The sequence below is a fragment of the Tenrec ecaudatus genome, chromosome 14, assembly GCF_050624435.1.
Source record: "Tenrec ecaudatus isolate mTenEca1 chromosome 14, mTenEca1.hap1, whole genome shotgun sequence".
Classification (NCBI taxonomy): Eukaryota; Metazoa; Chordata; class Mammalia; order Afrosoricida; family Tenrecidae; genus Tenrec; species Tenrec ecaudatus.
The window spans coordinates 36,935,571-36,955,154 of record NC_134543.1 but is presented as its reverse complement, the minus strand read 5'-3'; the positions used below and the strand labels follow the sequence as shown (position 1 = coordinate 36,955,154).

Below are 19,584 nucleotides of genomic sequence, written 5' to 3'. Positions count from 1 at the left end.
GGCCATCCATAAATCTTTAAACAAACACAATGATAAAATCATGTTTGTGCCTAATCAATTAAAACTTAAATGCATATAACTGGAAATGTACCAGCCCTATTCAAACCTTATGTTTTGTGAACAAAACAAAAATATTCTATGTTTGTTGCAGTTATGGGAACATCTACATCTGAATTCCATAATCATATCAACATCTTCCCCAACCTGTGAAAGTTTGTAAGCCAGCCGCTTCTCCCCTGATTTTGAATATCCAATTTCTATGTGCCTCAAGACCACTCACTGACTCTTCACAAATTTTCAACAACCCTAGCCCCCTTGGGCTGGGTCATGCCAAGAGCTCAGGGCCCGCACCAATCTTTAAATGTCAGACCAACCAGCCTGCTTTAGTTTTTCCTCTGGTCCCTGTAAACCAGGTCAACGGGTGTCAGTGGCCAGAGGCAAACTGTCTCTCCATTGCTGTATTTTCCCTACTTCCAAGACCCCAGATGCTATATCTTTTGATAGCCAGGAACCATTAGCTTTCTTCACCACATTTGCTTGTGCACCCGCTTTGTCTTCCAGCAACTGTGTCAGGAAGGTGAGCATCATAGAATGCCAATTTAATAGAAGAAAGCATTCTTGCATTGAGGGAGTACTTGACTGGAGGTCCAATGTCGTTCTGCTATCTTAATACTAAACCTATAAATATATGCACATAGATCTATTTCCCCATCCTCATATATAAATATATTTGCATATGTGCATGCCTTTATTTAGACCTCTATAAATGCCCTTTGCCTCCTAGGTCTTTCCTCTATTTCCTTTGACTTTCCTCTTGTCCCACCATCATGCTCAGGCTTTATTTGGGTTTCAGGAATTCCTCTTGGTTACATTATCCTTGATCATGCCCTACAAGGCCTCCTACACCCTCTTCACCACCAATTTGGATCACTTGTTGTTCCCTTGTCCCTGGGTTTGTTAACACCACTAACTTTCTCCTTCCCTCCCCTTCTCCCATGTCCCCCCAGAACTGTCAGTCCCTTTGTTTTCTCCAAATTGTTCTTCCAGCCTATCTTATTTAGACAGACCTGCGGAGATAATAACATGTACAAAAACAAGACAGAGCAAAACTAAGCAACAATATACAACAAAACAACAATGACAACAAACCAATGACCAAAAAACCAAACAAAACCACAGCAAGAAAGAAGAGCTTGTAGTTACTTCAAGAACTGTTTGTTGGCCTTTAGGAGTGTTTTCCAGTCCAGTCTGTTGGGGCACCAAGACCTGATACCAAAGTCCACCTTTGGCATCCCCTGGGGACCTTGCCGGTCCGTTCCTTTGCTGTTCTGTTGCACCCCTTTTAGTGTTTTGCCTCGGTGTGGCGGGATCAGAGTGGGTGCCATGTAAGTAAATTTTGTGAAGATCATCAAACAACAGTTGCTGCAGTACGTTGACAGGGGTACAGCCAGAGGTTCGGCTGCTCTCCGAAGAGGACCTGGAACAAGGGCTATCATTGCTGATGTCAGATGGATCTTTACTCAAAGCAAAGAATACCAGAAAGATGTTTATTTGTGTTTTATTGGTATGCCAAAACATTCGACTGTGCAGATCATAACAAACTATGGACAGCCCTGAGAAGAATGGGAATTCTAGAACACTTCACCGTACTCATGAGGAACTTGTACATGGATAAAGAGGCAGTTGTGCAAATAGAACAAGAGGACACTGCATGGTTTAAAGTCAGGGAAAGTGTGCATCAGAGCTGTATCTCTCACCACACTTATTCAATATATATGCCAAGCAAATAATCTGAGAAATCGGATTATATTAAGAAGAATACAGCATTAGGATTGAGGAAGCCTTATTAAAAACCTATGATATACAAATGACACAACGTTGCTTGCTGAAAGTGAGGAAGACTTGAGGTACTTGGTCCTGAAGAGTAAAGATTACAGCCCAAAGATAGATTACAACTCAATGTAAATAAAACCCAAATTCTCACAACTGAACCAACCACGATAAATGGAGAAAAGCTTGAATTTGCCGAGTATTTTGTCTTGCTTGAATCCACAGTCAATGCTCACAGAAGCAGCACTAGAGATCAAAAGATGAGTCGCATTGGGTAAATCTGCTGCGCATGACCACTCTGAAGTTGAAGAGCAAGGATGTTACTTTGAGGATTAAGGTGAGCCTGACCCAAACCATGGCATTTTCAATGGCCTCATATGAATGTGACAGTTGGACATTGAATAAAGAAGACCACAGAAGAGTTGATGCATATGAATCATGGTGAAGGCAGAGTATTGAAAGTACCATAGACTTCCATATGGACAGGCAATCTGTCTTGGAAGAAATATGGCCAGAATTCTCTTTAGAATCAAGAACGGTGTGACTTTGTCTCACATACTTTGGACACACTATCAGAAAAGACCAGTTCTTGGAAAAGGACATCATGCTGGGTAAAGTAGAATGGCAATGAAGGAGACCCTTAAAAAGATGGATGGACACAGTGGCTGCAACAATGGGCTCCATAATAACATTTGTCAGCATGGTCTGGGGCTGGGAAGCATTTTGCTCTGTTGTACACAGGGCTGCTATGAATTAGAATAGACTCTAAGGCACCTGACAGCATCAGCAATAACATTCTACCCCAGAATCGTCACTACCCTCTTCTATTATGCGAGATGCCTTCTATACCTTCTGTGGTAGTTATATAATCTGTTGTCAATTTGAGACTTAAGAGTGAAGGGGTGGAGTTTAGCCTAAGGTGACCAGATTTTAACATTGGTAAAGCAGGACACCATTGACTGGGGGTGGGGTGTTCTTGATTAAAATTTGGTCTATATGGAGCAACAAAAATGTTCATAGAATGCAAAAATAGTATTGTAATATATATATATTTAATTTCAACATAAGTACAATTTACAAATATAATACATTAAAATATGTATAGCATTATTTTATTCTTTGGCATATTTCTCATTTGAGTGAATTTTTTTAGTAAATTAGCTGTCGTTATTTAAAAGGTCATGAAAATTTTCACAAGAATTATGTTAAATTATATTTCACACAGAAAATGGCTTTCAAAGTCTCAACGCTTAATTGTGATTTTTCTGATGTCCACACTTTATTTACCGTAGAAAAAACAGGTTCAGTTGCAGCATTAGTTCCTGGCAAGGACAGCGTGTATTCCACAATTTTTAGTGCATTATTGTACGGAACATGGTTTGTTTAAAAATGATGAAATATATCTAACCATTTGTTCTCTATTGTGATTTTTGCTGATGCCCAAGACTTAACCTTTTCCTTATCAATATATATTTTTAATAATGAAACCTCATTAAAAAGATAATTTTCAGAAATATTACTATATGGGAAAATTTGAGTTATATGATCAAATGATTTTTGCACATCATTCCAATTAAGTACTTGTTTTAATGTAACCCAATGAAAATGTTCAATATCATTATAATGTATCGTCCACTCTTCTAAATAATTTATGCAGTTTTTAAACGTGATTCATAATATCTGCACGATTTATTGCACCTTGTTCTTCTGGCTGGCTTATACTATAACAGATAGTTAATGGAAGAACATTATTTTCTAACCGCTCTTGACACTGAAATTTTAAATTATGAACTTCATTTGCTCCTTCGATTACTGAAATTTTGTCACCTTCAATACGTTTTATAGAATTTTGAAAAAGAGCTGCTTGATTGTGTACAAACTCTAGCCAAATTTTTGAAGATTCTTTTTTCAAAAACTCTTCTAAAATTCTAGGACATTTATCCTGTGACAGAAAGTAGGATTGCAAAGGATCATATATTTTCTTTCTTTCTTTTTTTTTAATGGATCGTATATTTTCAAAATTCTTTCGACAGCTGGCAAAAGAGCAACCAGCACGATCTATTGTATCCAAATATTTTCTGATATTCGACTTCTGCAGTTTCACAAAATTCTTTAAGCATTTCAATGCGCACAATGTATATTTAGAAATAAGAATATATTTTAATAACAATATTTTCCACATCTGTGGGCAACAAATCAGCAGCTGTTTGAATGGTGTTATGTATTATGTGCGCTGCACAACCAACACCAATAATGTTTTGATTAAGGTTTTTGTTTAATTTATTAAAAATATTATTTGTACCTCTTCTCGCTTTTCTTCTAAAATTTGTGTTCGTTTTGTCTGCACAATATGCAATCAATTTATGTTTTAAATTGTTTTTTCCAAAATATTAATAATGGAACTGAAAATTATTTCAGAAGCTTCACTGGGCACAGAAATGAAATCTAAAATTCTAATTTTTATGCCAGTGTCCAAATCAAAAAATCTAATAATGGTTGGAAATAATTTTATATCCTTTTGATTAGATGCGTCAGAATATATGGATATAAAATTAATTTTTTTCTAGATTTTTGTTTAATTCTGAAAATGTATATGGGGAAAGCACATTACACACAATTGCCTTGGTTTTTGTTCTAGCACAGGGAAATTTTTTGTTGATTAACTTTTTGACAACTTGTGATGTACAGTCCATAGATCTGAAGGAATGATTGTGATTAATAGCATGAAAAGACATAAGTATTTCTGCTAATGCTAATTTCTTTTCTTCATCTCCATAACTTGCTTTCTGAAAAAATTCCTGTATTTTGGAGGAAGATACAGCAATATTTAAATATCTTTTATGTTTCTGTGTCTCCAAGTACTTTGAAATATTCTTCCCGCTGTGTGAAATAGAAAATTCACTATTACATTTCTCACATTTTACCATGTAATCACTTTTGGTATTTTTAATAAAAGGAAATTCACTTCTTAGATCATCCTTGAATTTGCATCTTCTTTTCTTACTCATTATGTTAAAAATCTGAAAAGAAATTTAAATTATATTATAAATTATTGATAAATATTGCTTTAAAATGCAGCAAGTAGGTACATAATTACATGGACATATTTTATTGTTAGTTTATAAATTAAATTAATTTGATTATTATAAAGTAACTATATTTTTAAAATTATCTTAATTTTAATCCTATATTTCTTTCTAAATAATAATACTAACTTGTATTATTTTTTCTCTGAATTTGCCGTAATGTAAGTCATAAGTGTCACTTTCAAGGCCAGCGCTAGACTTTTTGCCACCACTATAAAATATAAATAATACGAGTACTGCTAAATTCAAGAAAATTTATGTATTTATGAAATAAATAAATAACCTAAATTATCTGAATAGCTGGTTTGTTGACATCACTTGTTTAACTAGCACTAGCACGCAGTACGATGTGTATTGTCTGAGAGACAGTTACAAAATGTTTTCGTCGTTGCCAATGCCAAAAAATGCCATTGTTCATTAAGTCCAAACAATGGTGGTCGAATTCTAACAACTGATCAACAATGTGAACTTTGATAAGCGGTTCTCAATAATCAGTTCTCAACAATTATTTGTTATTATTAAAGTTTAACATTACAAAATTAACAAAAATAATATAAAACTCATATCCTGGCTAAATAGCCACACGGCAGCCGAAAACCGGGTATTCCCGTCCGGTTCTCCCGCCGTTCCCTGCTTGTCATGCATTCTTTCCAAAAATCGGGACTTTTTAAAAATGCTGCGGGACACGGGACAAATTGTTAAAAATTGGGACTGTCCCGCCAAAAGCGGGACGTCTGGTCACCTTATTTAGCCTGGCAGTCGCTAAGGAGATAAAGAGTTCATTGGAGGTGGGACACACGCTCACTCCCTGCCAGACATTCCTGCAGCCAAGACTCCTGCCAGCTCTGAGAGGCTTCCACCGCCACTGGATCCACAAGACTTTCCATCCACTGGCCTGTGATCTTCCTGCATTTGGCATCATTGCATGTGCTGCATGAGTCTGAAGAGGAATTACAGACTGGTAACAGACATATGGGCTGATATCAGACTTATGGACTTGATCTGGACAGGGCTTGAATGTTTTCTTAATGTACACTTGCTCTTTGATATAAAGTTCTCTCTTACATTTGTGTAATGAGTGTGCATTAATTAGTTTCTCTAGTTCACCCAGAATAACACACCTTTTCATATATTTTGATATGCTGTTTTGGAAGACTATATGCTATTCTTTTTAAAATTTTTTATTTTGATAAATCATTTTAGTGGGGTATATGCTATTCTTTAGGGCTCTTAAGCCTTCTAGAGAAAGTCACTATAAACTGAATGCCATCTCCACAAATGTGGGAGTTCTTGGATTAGACTCGGCAGCAATGAAGAGCCTAGAAGCCAGTACTACAATGGGACCCGGATTTAGGGTTAGTAAATGTCTCTCCTATAATATGGCATCGTGTCTGTCCCTCAGTTTGACTTCGGTTTTGGTTCCATGGAACTCTCACATCAAAAAACTTGATTTTCACATATATTTTGTGAGGCATTGCAGAACAGTGCCTGTGCCAACAGTGTGGGGGTGATAGATCTGCCCCATTAGCAGGCTGAGCCAGTACTGCATCCCGTGTATTCAGTGCCCAAATCAGAACCACAGAACAAATCCAGTTCCCGGGTGCCCCAGCTCCCCGCATGCTCCCCGTCACTCACTAGCCCTGCCCACCAATTGGTACCAGTCTTCAGACTCATTTATTCCCCCTGGATACGTCTTCTTTATCTTTCTACCTCAATCATATTTATATTTCATAATTATATTTATATAACATATAATTAGATATGTTTTTTTTCTCCTCTTTTCTTTTTTTACATTTTATTAGGGACTCATACAACTCTTATCACAATCCATACATATACATACATCAATTGTATAAAGCACAGCCATACATTCCCTGCCCCAATCATTCTCAAGGCATTTGCTCTCCACTTAAGCCCCCTGCATCAGGTCCTCTTTTTTTTTTTCCCTCCCTCCCCTTACCCCCCTCCCTCATGTGCCCTTGGTAATTTATACCTCGTTATTTTGTCATATCTTGCCCTATCCGGAGTCTCCCTTCCCCCCTTCTCTGCTGTCCCTCTCCCAGGGAAGAGGTCACATGTGGATCCTTATAATCAGTTCCCCCTTTCCAACCCACTCACCCTCCACTCTCCCAGCATCGTCCCTCACACCCTTGGTCCTGAAGGTATCATCCACCCTGGATTCCCTGTACCTCCAGCCCTCATATGTACCAGTGTACAGCCTCTGTCCTATCCAGGCCTGCAAGGTAGAATTCGGATCATGGTAGTTGGGGGGAGGAAGCATCCAGGATCTGGGGGAAAGCTGTGTTCTTCATCGGTATCATGCTACAGTGTATTAATATATAATATATTATATTTTATATTCTCTCTATAAATTATATTTATAGAATTGATCATTTTATTTCAAACATCATGGAGTCTGTGGCTAAAGCTCAAAAGATTCTGTAGAGGAGGCGTAGAGGTGGGACCCTGAGAACATACGTGCCCAACATAGGAGAAACCAGTGAGGGAGGGGGTAGTCGCTTCCATGTTCTTGCATTCTCTTGGCCAGGAAGCGTGAGGTTCTGAGCTCAGGCCTCAGGCTGCTCCAGGCGTCGGGGAGGGCGAGGCTGTGTGCTAGGGACTACATCTCCCAGCAGGCTGTGCTCTGACAGCTCTCGGATTTAAACAGGATCCTGGGCTGTGCTTAGAGCAGGGCTGGTTGCTGAGTGAGAAAAGCCAGCAGCACCCAAGAGTTGGAGGCGGATTAAGAACTGTATTTCGAGCCAGAGACAAAGTTGGAGCCGAAGCAGCAGGAAGTCAAGAACTTGAGAAGATGCTGGTGATCTTGGGAATACTGATCTCTCTCTTTTCTTTCCTGTACATGGCAGCTCCATTCACCAGGTTGGTCCGAGTTCCCCATCTCATTAAGTGTTTCACATGGCTGGGACTTGGGAGCCAGCTCTCAGCTGCTGGTGGAAGAGACAGGGTTGGAGGCCAAATGAGAGAAAGTCAGGGCAGAAAAGGCAGGAAGGAGGGCAGTGGTTATGGATACCCTGGTGGAAACCTGAGAGGGAGGCACCTGGGGTTCGGGGGAGGAGGGACGAGTCTGAATTCTGACACCAGTAGGAGGCTGAGGAGCTGACTTTATTAAGTAGTTCAGCTGCCCCTTAGCTGGGGGCCCGTGCTCATTCTCCTTGTTCCCCTGGGTTTCTCAGACCCTGGTCAGGGTGGCCCTGCCGGGTTCTCACAGGTGGTCCATGTTGAGGGATTCATCGCACACACCGTGCACACAGGGAGGCAGCAGAACTCCTTCTCCCCCTGATGAGTCTTGGGATGACTCTGGCTGTAGGGCTTCTGGAGGGGCCAAGGGCATATTCTGAGTGGAGAATTTGAAAACTGCTACTGATAACTAAGGTTAAATGGACATACCAAGGACAGAAGGTACCTCTGGGACCTGGTACAGAAGCCCAGGAACACATTCTGGACCTGCCACTGTTAGCAAGTGACTTGAACTTCTTTGAGCCTCATTTTTCTTCACTGTAAGGATATTAACAGAGTGGTTAAGAGGATTGAAACATCTGGCTTATTATGTAAAGCGCCTGGTCTAGTGCCCCAAAGTAGGAGGATTTCTCTGGCCACGTTCATCCCTTCCCTATCTAGCCTTCTGTCAAAGGGTGTTGTGTAAAGAGGTCTGGGGGTTCTAATCTGATGGCAGAGAGCCTCTGAGGATGCTGGCTCTCTATACAGAGTTCTGTATGGGGTCCCTGCACCCCTGATCACCTTTATTCTCTGATAATGCCGACTGAAGATCCCCAAGGATCAGAATTCAAGTTCACTGAACATGTGGTTTGAAGGTCAGATGAGGAAGTGGACCTAGGGGAACCTACAGAAAAGTTAGCTAGCTATCTTTGCTATCTGACAAGGAAGGAGCCCATAGGTCCTGGAATAGGAGCACTTACCTTGTGTGTAAAAATGATTCTGTGTGGCTCCTGGGTAGAAGAGCTTCTAACCTGAGCGGATGAGTAAAAGAATGTGGTTGCCTGAAGATTCGCTTCTTGGGGTCTCCTGACTCCAACTTGAGGTTGGATAGATTATGTTATCTCAGTCTAAAGCTGAAAAAGGTGGTACATGAATGCTCTTTTTTTCCCTCACAGGAAGTTCTTTGCTGGTGGGGTATGTAGGACAAGTGCACAGCTTCCTGGAAAAGTGGTGGTGATCACTGGTGCCAATACCGGCATCGGCAAGGAGACGGCCAGAGAGCTCGCTCGCAGAGGCAAGTCCTCCCATGTCGCCCTTCACCAACAGTGCCTCCCGCCCTGCTCCTTGGGGCTCTGTCTGCTCACCCCCCTGACCCGCTCCACCCCCTTTCTTTGCCTTTCCTCCTGGGCTTGAAGGTTCTGACCAGCAATTTGAAGGATCTTGGATTGCCATCCATCTGGTACTCCAACTTTGTGGCATTTGACTCAATCGACTTTCCTTCCTGTTCTGTCCCTGTTGTTATGAAAATACTGATGTCCACGTATACTACTGGCCAGGTCAGTTATTCTAGAAGGTGATACGAAGCAACATGAAATAGCACTGTCTTCTGACAGAGTGTAAACCATAGGAGGATTCCCAGTCTGAGGCTATGCCGACAGCGGTAAGACTGGCTAGTGCTATTTGTGCAGGATCCAATAGCCACTCACAGGTTTGGGACTGCCGGGAGATGCTCTGTCCACCAGTCCCAAGATCCCTTCATATAGACTTCCTCTTTACCAGCCCAAGGAACAGTCTCTCTCTTTTGGCCCAGGAGCCCGGGTCTACATTGCCTGCCGGGATGTCCTAAAGGGGGAGTCTGCTGCCAGTGAAATCCGAGCAGATACAAAGAACTGCCAGGTGTTGGTGCGGAAACTGGACCTCTCAGACACCAAATCCATCCGAGCCTTTGCGGAGGGCTTTCTAGCAGGTGAGGTCTCTAGAAGAACAGGAAGCGAGAGGCGGGAGTGGCGGCTCCATCCTGGACTTGTCTATGGCCCTTGCATCAGAACCGTCATCGATGCCACTGGACAGGTTCTGCCGCATGAGCCAGCAGGTCAGGGGCGTGGCAGAGAGATAGCAGATGGACAAGCTGGGTGGGATCCTTCTCTCCTATTTGCTTCACCAGTGGGAATGCTGGAGGTGTCAGCTCCTGTCTGGGCTTGCACCATGACATCAAGGTGTGGTCCTCATGCCGTCTCGACTTTCATTCTGAGAATCAGGTTTCTCTGGCCATACGCTCCAAAATGAGACTGGGTGCTGCTGCCATCATTCGTGTGGGTCATGCCAAGGGGCTAACTTTTGCCCAGGACTGCGATGCCCAGGAGGGTCAGGGACCATGTCTGTCTAGTTTAGCCACTGTATTCCCAGAGTGGGCCTGGCTCAGAGTTGGTATTCAGGACATATTCGTTGAATCAATGAATGCATATTGTCCAGGAAGGTATAAGTAATTAAAATGAAAAAAACCCAACATGGGTCCCAGGGCAATAGCTATTGAGTCTCACTGAGAATGGGTCCAAATGGGGACAGTTGCTACCTGCTGAGGCGATACTTTCTCTTAGAAGACAGATGCCAAGGGAGCGATTCCTACCAAATCCTTGTCCCGTCAAAGACTACTGAAGAACAAAGGCTAAGGGACAAATATTAAAGCGGTGACAGGTTCTGTGCTAACCACCGGGTTTCTTTGGCTCTGTTTACAGAGGAAAAGGAGCTCCATATCTTGATCAATAATGCAGGAGTGATGATGTGTCCATATTCCAAAACAGCGGATGGCTTTGAGACCCACCTGGGCGTCAACCACCTGGGTAAATATCACTGAGTGGCTGACAAGCGTAGCACATCCTACTTGTTCTCTGTAGGGAGACAAACCTAATATAGCAGTGCTGAGACTCCCCAGTGGTCTTCGCAGAGCCCACGATTCTGACAGACTGTCCACAAAATGAAGTCCTCCCGCCCATACCATTAAGAGACTCAAACCCTCAAGGGATCCTTGGGAGAAGAATGTCATACTTGTATGAAATGACAAAGCAAGATTTGCCGGGCAAGCCCAAGCACGGAGGGGTGCAGAAATCTGGGTCTGGGCGGAGGGGCCACATCCACCTGAAGGTCAATCCAGCCAAAAATTGGTCAGGCAAACCTGAAGGTATTGGGAAGAGCATGAGAGATGAGAGAGGCTGGTGTTCAGAGTTCAAAATGATGACTCGAGCGAGGGAGCATGAAGCATGTTGTCTGAGCTCCGGTCAAGGTCATTTTCCCTTGACTATTTCCTCCTTGCCTCTAGACACGAGTGTACCTATGCCTGTCATTGGTGGGGTTCTGGAAGAATCAAAAGCTAGCAGATTTGTATTAGTTTTAACCAGGTAAGGGCAGAGGTAGAACTAAGCACCAATTAAGCCTATATTGTATCACTTCTAGGCTAGCTCTGGCCCTCGACTTGAAGAATCCACTCACTCATGCTGACTAACCATTAGCATGGAGTTACTCATCGCATCAACTAGATGCTCATCTAGGAAAGAGGACGCTAACGCTGAAGTCCTGTCCTCAGCTTCTGCACCCTGATCCAGGTCTGCCACTCCACCCTTCAGTCTCTCCTGCTGGTTCTCCCCACAGGTCACTTCCTTCTCACCTACCTCCTTGTGGAGCAACTGAAGAAGTCCGCCCCTGCGCGGATAGTGAACCTGTCGTCCGTGGTCCACCACGTGGGCAAGATTCGATTCCACGACCTGCAGGGTGAGAAGCGCTACAGCCGGAGTCTCGCCTATTGCCACAGCAAGCTGGCCAATGTGCTTTTCACCCGGCAGCTGGCCAAGAAGCTCCAAGGTAACTCGAGGGTGATGGCCCAAGTCCAGCTAACAAAAAGAAACTGGGTAATCCAGATCAGTGGTCCACGGGAACTTATAAAGTCAGGATGTCAGGTGTGCACACGTCCATAGTGGCTGCGCTGTGTACCAAGGAGAGTGAGGCTGTAAAGGGACCACCAACAGTTCTTGCCCCTGGGAAGCGGAAGCTCCTAAAATGATCGTATATTTAGGTTATAGCTTATTGCCTATCTGTTGTCCCTTTTGCTTTTCACAACAACCCTTTACGACAGTCAAAGCAGGTGTGGATATTCCTATTTCGTAGCGCAGAACTGAGGCCGGAGGGAGTAGCTAGCCCAACGTTATTCAAGCACGCGAGGAGCCAGGCCTGGAAGGGTGCTGTCTTTAAACCCAGGATGCTTTCTCTCCCTGCCCATCGCCGAGGGCTTCATGATGAGCCAAACCAGGCAGCTTGTCCATTATAAACCCAAACTCACTGCCCTCACCTTGACTCTGACTCCTCGCAACCTGACCAGACAGAGTAGAATTTCCCACGTGGGTTGCCGAGGCTGTAAATCTTTACAGGAGCAGACAGCATCTTCTTTCTTCCAAGGAGTGGCTGTGGTTCTGAAGTGCTGCCCTTGCTGTGCACGGCCCAATGTGTAAGCCACGAGGCCACCGGGCTTCTTTTGTGCAGCACAAGTACTGAAAGTAGTGGTGTCAGCAGGAATGCTTTGGGAAGGCCCATCACCCTGACACGCCCCATCAGCATTCCTCCATCCACACCTCATCACAGCGTGTCAGGCAAATGTAGTCCACATCAAGATCATTGTGAGAGACTTCTTATCAAAGAACACGGAAACAACAAGATACATGCTTTCATATCAAAACAAAATGTAACCCAAAGTAACCCCAGACTTTCATGGTTACCAGGGGTAGAGGGAAGGGCTAGCTGTAGGTTAGAGGGTAGACAGGTGCTAACTCCAGTGAAGGGGCAGATCTTATCTAACAAGAGGGTGAAGAGAGAGGGAGAAAAAGATGTGGGGAAAGGGCAGGTGTGGGGATAGGGGATGGGGAGGCAGACAGGGCAAGCTATTGGGAGGCTTGATTTAAGTTGTTTAAGTTGTTAATATGATGATCTGAAAGGTAAAGCCATGCTTAATTTACAATAGAAAGTCAAAACAAAACAAAAAAAAAGAAAGTCAAAACAACAAAACTAAACAAACAAAAAATCCCTAGCCCTCTAACTTCCAAACAGATTGCTACCCCTAAGCCCCTCTTACACAAAACATAAAAAATGTCACTCGATCATTGGTAATGGTACTGCTGTTACATTATTGCTTTTCTTATCAATCCTTAAGCCACTGTGTAAAGAGGGCACGGAAACAGGAGGGTATTGAAGCCAGCGAGGCTGAGAGGGTTAGGAACCAAGGGGGCTGAGAAGACCAGCGGGCTTTCTGAATCCTTTAGCCTTGTGAGTCCCCATGGCTAGGCAAGGTGCCTCCTGAATCCTGGGTACACTGCCCATGTCCAGAAGCCCTTCTCACGTGTCCACTGAGGTGCAGGGACGTGGAGCATGCCCCTGGTTTAAACTTGCCCTCTTTGCCCTAGGCACTGGGGTCACCACATATGTGGTGCACCCCGGCATCGTCCGCTCCGAGCTAGTCCGCCACTCCTTCCTCCTGTGCCTGCTCTGGAGGCTCTTCTCCCCGATGGTCAAGTCAGCGCGGGAGGGGGCGCAGACCACCTTGCACTGCGCCCTGGCCGAGGGCCTGGAGCCCCTGAGTGGCAAGTACTTCAGGTGTGTGTAGAGAGGGGGGCATGCTGGGAGGGCAGCGTGGTCCATCAATACCGTGTGTGTGTGTGTGTGTGTGTGTGTGTGTGTGTGTGTGTGTGGTGAGGCCCAGGGCCCGGGCTTTACACCTGCCAGCGGCTGAGTCTGTGCTCGGTAGAATACAGTTAAGGGTTGTGCCCACTTTTTGGAGGAAACTTCTGTTCCAAGCTTGGAAAGAGCTGTTTTTGTGGCTCTGCTGTACATCTGCTGGCTGTGTTGTCTTGTAGACTCTGTGGCCATTTGCAAGCTGTTAGAGAAGAGGCTGGGAAGGCCGTTACCAGATCCTCTGCATTCCTTTTATTTGGCGGAAGGGAGCAAGAAGAGGCTGTCAGCTCAGTAAAGACTCACAGTCTTGGAAACCCTCAGGTGCAGTTCAGTTCTGCCCTGCAGGACCTCTGTGCCTTGACATAGATTTGAAGGCTGTGAGTTTGATTTGGGGGGTTTAAGCACACAACACTAGCTCACCTCTCCTCAGTGTGACCTCTCTCCTGCTCCCTGGAATTACCAAGATTGGCACACCTCAATGGGTGAAATAGAAATTAGTGTTGAATCTTATCGTTAACTCAACAGGTAAGCAGAGTTTGGGAAAAGAGGGCCACCCAGGATCGAACGTCTTTTCTACTCTGTGACTTGATCGCACTTTGCTCACACTTGCCCACGGACACACCGTTTCTCAAGTGAAACGGGAAATAGCCTAAGTGTCCAACAATAAGGAAATGGGGACATGAAATTGTTGCTGGATCCGTGCAGTGTTGTTGGCCTTTCTCACTGTCTTACATATGTGCATTCATATCATCAGCATGGCTTGAAGAAGTAGGTGACATTATTGTCCCCACTTTACAGATGAGAAAATCGAGGCACACAGAGCCAGGTCATTGGTTTACATTCATACAGCTTCTAAGTAGTGGGCCTACGATATAAGCCCAGGGAGTCTGGCTCCGGAGCTATGCTGTGCGCTATAGTTGCCACTAGCCACAAGTGTCACATCAAATTGAGATATTCTACACATGCAAAACATATGTATATGTTTATACATATTCTATACATGTAAAACATGTATATGTCTATACATGCCAAACATATGTCTATGTTTATACCTATTCTATACATGCAAAACATGTATATGTTTATACCTATTCTATACATGCAAAACATGTACATGTTTATACCTATTCTATACATGCAAAACATATATGTTTATACATATTCTATACATGTGAAACATATGCTGGACTTTGAAGATGTTTTCTATAAATACACATATACATGTATAAAGCCTTACCATATATACTCGAGTAGATGCCGACCTGAATATCAGCCAAGGCACCTCATTTTACCACAAAAACTGCATTAAAAATGTGCTGAGCCAGCCACCCGTCACTGCACTTGACCATTCTCTGTTGGCTGGTTCAATCTAGATTTTTTTAAAAATGTGCTGAAAAGCCAGGCTTTTACATGAATATATATGGTCTGCATATATAACTATATAAAGAATATAAAACATCTTGTTTATAATTTTTATGTGGTTTCATGCCACAGTGATTTGGACATGTTAGGTGAAATGAAACAGAGGATTGAAATCGACCTCACTTGGTTCTTTTGGTCTTCTAACCGATATGTAACTCCCAACTGCGGTTTCTCATCAGAGCCTCACTGGACAGTGCTGATCTGAGTGCTGAGTTTTGCCACCCAAGTGTGTGGTGAGTGAGCATCGACTCAGTGGCAGTGAGTTTGGGTTTTTTGATTGTGAGGCCCTGGTGTCATGGTGGTCACATGTTGAGCTGCTAACCAAACAGCAGTTCAAAACTACCAATTACTCCATGGGAGAAAGATGGGCCTTTCTACTCCCATAAATAGTCTCAGCAAAAAAAATTCACAGGGGCAGCTGGACCCTGTTATAGGGTCACTATGAGTGGGCATCGATTTGATGGCTGCAGGTTTGGGTTTTCAAGTCTGTGATTAAATAGAATATTGTCACTCACTACATTGTCAGATAATATTTAACTCCTGGGAACATGCTGATGACGTGTGTTGAGGGGTAAATAACTGCAGCACACAGCTAGACGTTCACACTGTCAGTGCATGGAAAGTAGTTGGAAGAATGCGCAGCAGACGGAGGGACAGCTCCTGCTGAAGAGACTGAGAGTCAGGGAAGGAGCGCTCAAAAATTCTCATTCTGGCACGTTTTACTCTTTAAAAATTGATTTCATTGGGGAGGAGACGAGTCACTCAGGATTCAGTGTAGCAATAATGAAACGAATTTTGAGAATGATGAGGGCAACGAATGTATAAGTGTGCTTTACGCAATTGATGTATGTATGGACTGTGATAAGAGTTGTATGAGCCCCAATAAAATGATTTTAAAAAATTAGCAAGGGTTCGTGAGGGAGGGGGTCAGGGAGGGATCAGGATCAATTACATTAATCATACTGTATACTCATTACCCAAAATTGGTATTGCCCTGGGCTTTTATAATTTAATTTCTTTTTAGTTCTGTGTAATTAAATGTTATTTATAAGAACAGTGCTCTACTCTCCCTTCCTGCATCCTTCTAGTCTCTAAGCCCCTACCTGACCCCCAAAGAAATGGAATGCGGGTTCTTAGTGTGTGTGTGGCGGGGGAGTGACTCATGGGGCACAAGAAGGGGGTTCAGTGAATAGAATTCCAAGGGTCAGTGAACTTAGATGGGAAATTACCTTCACCACTATCCAACTTAAATGGAGCATTTTCTTCCATTATTGATGTGGACAAAGAATTTCAATGGTGAGAGTGATCCCTGTGGCTTTGTCACAAAGGAAATAATAAATAGAACAAAACCTGTGAGACCTGAGACCACAGCTCAGTGGAACTGCCTCGTTGTCTCCAGCCTTTCTGGGGTTCCTCCTTTGACAGAGTGCACTGTGGAAGCTGGTAAACCCCGCACTCTACAGGTCAGATGCAGGCTACTGGCTTACAGGCCTGCAAATACCGGCGAATCCCTAAAAACAACAGGTTCAAATCCCAAGAACTGGAGGTCACATGATGATGAGCCAGATGCAGTATCCAGAGCAAGAGAGAGGAGAGAGAGAGAGAGAGAGAGAGAGAGAGAGAGAGAGAGAGAGAGAGAGAGAGAGAGAGAGAGAGAGAGAGAATGTGTGTAAGGAAACGCCTCTTACATCAGAGTAAGGGTCATGCCCGCTTTTAAGCCTGTGATTCAAGCCGCACCCTTTTGTAAGCCTGTGTGACTCAAAATGTACCCAGCACTGCTATTGCCTCATTAACTTATAGGGGCTAGGATTTATAATGCACAAAAGGAAGAATAGCTATATAACACTGCAAAATGGAGGAGAATTACATCAGATGAGAAAAGAGAGGGCACCCGTGCCGTACTGGGAACCCCGGCCTACAGCCAAGTTAACACACAACGTGAAGCATCACACCACCTTACACAGGAGCTGGCGCTCACAGGTCTTCCTGGATTTTTGGTTGCAGGCATTACAGATGTAGGTATCTCAGAATGTCGTTCCTACTCACTGCTACTTTAACTGTGTAGTAGTAAACAGACCTAACACCTTATTACAGAACACATCTCATTATGGATTACATGCATAAAGAAGCGTATGCAGTCACACATTTGTTTAAAAGTATTTTTAATATTTTGAAGTTGATTACCACCGGCTTGATTCAATTCAAGGTATGATATTCTGTGCACTTGGAAACAGACTCAGAGAGAGACTTCATAACGTTCCAATGGCTTTGGGCACACACAGGTTAAGAGTCCTGGGGGTAATGAAGGCAAGGGTCTGCTCCTCCTCTCAGATGTAAGGGTGAGCCATACAGGACAGGATGGGTATAGACTTAAGGAAGCTTCCAGATCTTTGGTCCATCAATTGGGGGACTGTTCACTGTACCTCAGTCTCTACACCTGCATGTTTACGTTCTTTCTCTGTCCTTCAGTGACTGCAAGAAGGCTTGGGTGTTTCCCAAGGCCCGAAATAACCAAACGGCAGAGCGCCTGTGGAACGTCAGCTGTGAGCTTCTAGGAATCCAATGGGAGTAGCCGGTGGAGGAGCCGAAGCTCTTTTCAGGGCCATCATGGAAGGGGGCCAAGAAGGCCAACCTTGCAGGACTTCCTTCTTGGCTGGCTGCTGCAGCAACTCAGGCCCTGCTCCAATCCTCCTGATCCATCTGGAAATCTTGGCACACTCATCCCTCTGGTGAGGCTGGCTCCTGCCATGAGATGCTCACGCCTCCACGGCAGGATTCTATGGAATTCTAAGGAGAGTGGTTAGGTTCTGGGAGCAGGAAGACTGGGCAGATCCCAGGCTGGGCATACAGTTGTAGTTGACGAGTCTGGGAAATTGGGTCAGCGTCCACCCTCCATCCCAATAGAAACCACCAGGCTGTCACCTCAGCCGGCCGATGACAGGTTCAGAGTCTTGAGTGTTTTCTTTCCTCTGAAATACTAGCACAGCCCTGGAGTCTGGAGCGACTCGGAAAGAGCTTGACTAACTGGCTCCGTTTGAGTTTTCCCTTTAAGCGTCCGGGAACCACTGCTGTGAACCCTGACCTTCTTCCTTTCAACCACACAAACAGGGTCTTTTTCTAAAGAGTTTGTAGGGAAAATGGAGTACTTCGTGTCTTGTTCATTTGCTCAGGGCAGTTAAGGAGAAATGGAAAAAAGAGGAGCATTCAGGTTTGGTGAGTAGCGTCTCACCCTCCTCACCTACCCATGACATCATTCAGGGTTGACTTACTAAAAAACAACAACAAAGCAAACACAGGCTGACTTGTGCTTATTTAAACATTCCTCATGAACAATTTCCGTATCCTTTTTCCTATTAACATCATCAAAGATTCTGCTTTGAGTCCTGGCTGGCATCTGTCTCTCTCCCAGACCCGCAGCCCCTTCCTATAGCATCCAAGCTCCTTCTCATATGTACAGCCCTTGGTGGGAGGAAGTACTTCAGAATCAGAGTGAGCACGGCTTCTACTTGGGCTTACTGATGAATCCGGCGTGAGCAGCCTCCTGTGAGTTTCAGCATTGGGAAGAACGGATCACGGCAGTCGGAGCCAGAGGGAAAACTGTTCTTCACATCGCTCTTGGAACTCTGGGAGCTGGAGGGCTGGCTGCCTGTGGGGAGCAGGTCTTTGGTGGAGAAACCCTTAGCCTGAGAAGAAAGCAGAGACTAGGGAAGGCTTCATCCAGCGGTTTCAGGGAGACGAGATGCCATTCCTGGCATTATTACCTCACCACGATGGTGGGAAACACAGACACTGCTAAGTTGCTTCACTTTGAGTTTCCCAGTCTTGCTTTCACACAGAGTAGCCCCTGGGCTCCAGGAGCATTCGCCCTGTTCAACAACCCTTGGCAAGGACCACACAGCTCAGCCAGCTCAGGGCCGAGGCTGGGGCCTGACGATGGCTAACCACAGCATTACACTTCCTCGTGTACAAAGAAGCTTCAGAAAATATGATGTGATCAGGGGAAAGAGTTTAAATCTAGAGATTTTTATTCTCATCCAAATTGTCAGATGTATTTTCACCCGAGGGACATCAAATGTGTGAGGATTGGGCAGCAAAGAATGAAAAAAAAAAAAAAGAAAATCTTACCTGTCAGGTACTGGTGTTTTGTGTTGTTGGAATTTTCGGAATATTAAACCATTGTTATTCCATTTGTTTTGACTCCAGACTCCACCATTTCTTGTGCCGTCCCAGTGCCTGCCTTAAGCATAGCCTCTCTCGGTATAATTCTTCTGAATCACACTGTGCTTGGGCCACGTCCAGTCCTCGCTAGCTTCCTGCTCGTTGCCAAAAGTATTATCTAGTCGGCATAGCCTGGGCAAGGAAGAACTCCCAGTCTTGGCCTCTTGTTGCCTGGCCAGAAGAGACTTGCCCCAAATTAGCAACGAAGCAAGGGAAAGGCCTTACTTAGCATAAACTATGCTGGGAATCAGGTGTCTTAGTCATCATTCAGCCTTCTCCTCTTGACTCCTCCTGCGACCACACCAGACCATTTTCTTCCTTGGCTTGTGCCACAAACAGACCTTCTTGCTGGAGAGCG

General features: G+C 44.2%; 1 protein-coding gene across 1 annotated transcript; it reads left to right on the top strand.

The window, feature by feature from the left end:
- Window positions 1–7,623: 7,623 nt before the first annotated feature.
- Window positions 7,624–19,063, top strand: RDH12 (retinol dehydrogenase 12). The gene is made up of 7 exons (XM_075530965.1): window positions 7,624–7,796; window positions 9,050–9,168; window positions 9,685–9,840; window positions 10,610–10,714; window positions 11,520–11,729; window positions 13,319–13,508; window positions 17,478–19,063. The coding sequence occupies exons 1-7, from the start codon at window positions 7,729–7,731 to the stop codon at window positions 17,578–17,580; spliced, it is 951 nt and encodes a 316-aa protein (XP_075387080.1). The 5' UTR covers window positions 7,624–7,728; the 3' UTR covers window positions 17,581–19,063.
- Window positions 19,064–19,584: the final 521 nt, after the last annotated feature.

Coding starts and splice junctions, on each gene's coding strand:
- RDH12 (XM_075530965.1), top strand. CDS start 7,729: ATGCTGGTGATCTTGGGAATACTGATCTCTCTCTTTTCTTTCCTGTAC. Junction 7,797..9,049: donor ATGGCAGCTCCATTCACCAG/GTTGGTCCGAGT, acceptor TTTCCCTCACAG/GAAGTTCTTTGCTGGTGGGG. Junction 10,715..11,519: donor CCTGGGCGTCAACCACCTGG/GTAAATATCACT, acceptor TTCTCCCCACAG/GTCACTTCCTTCTCACCTAC.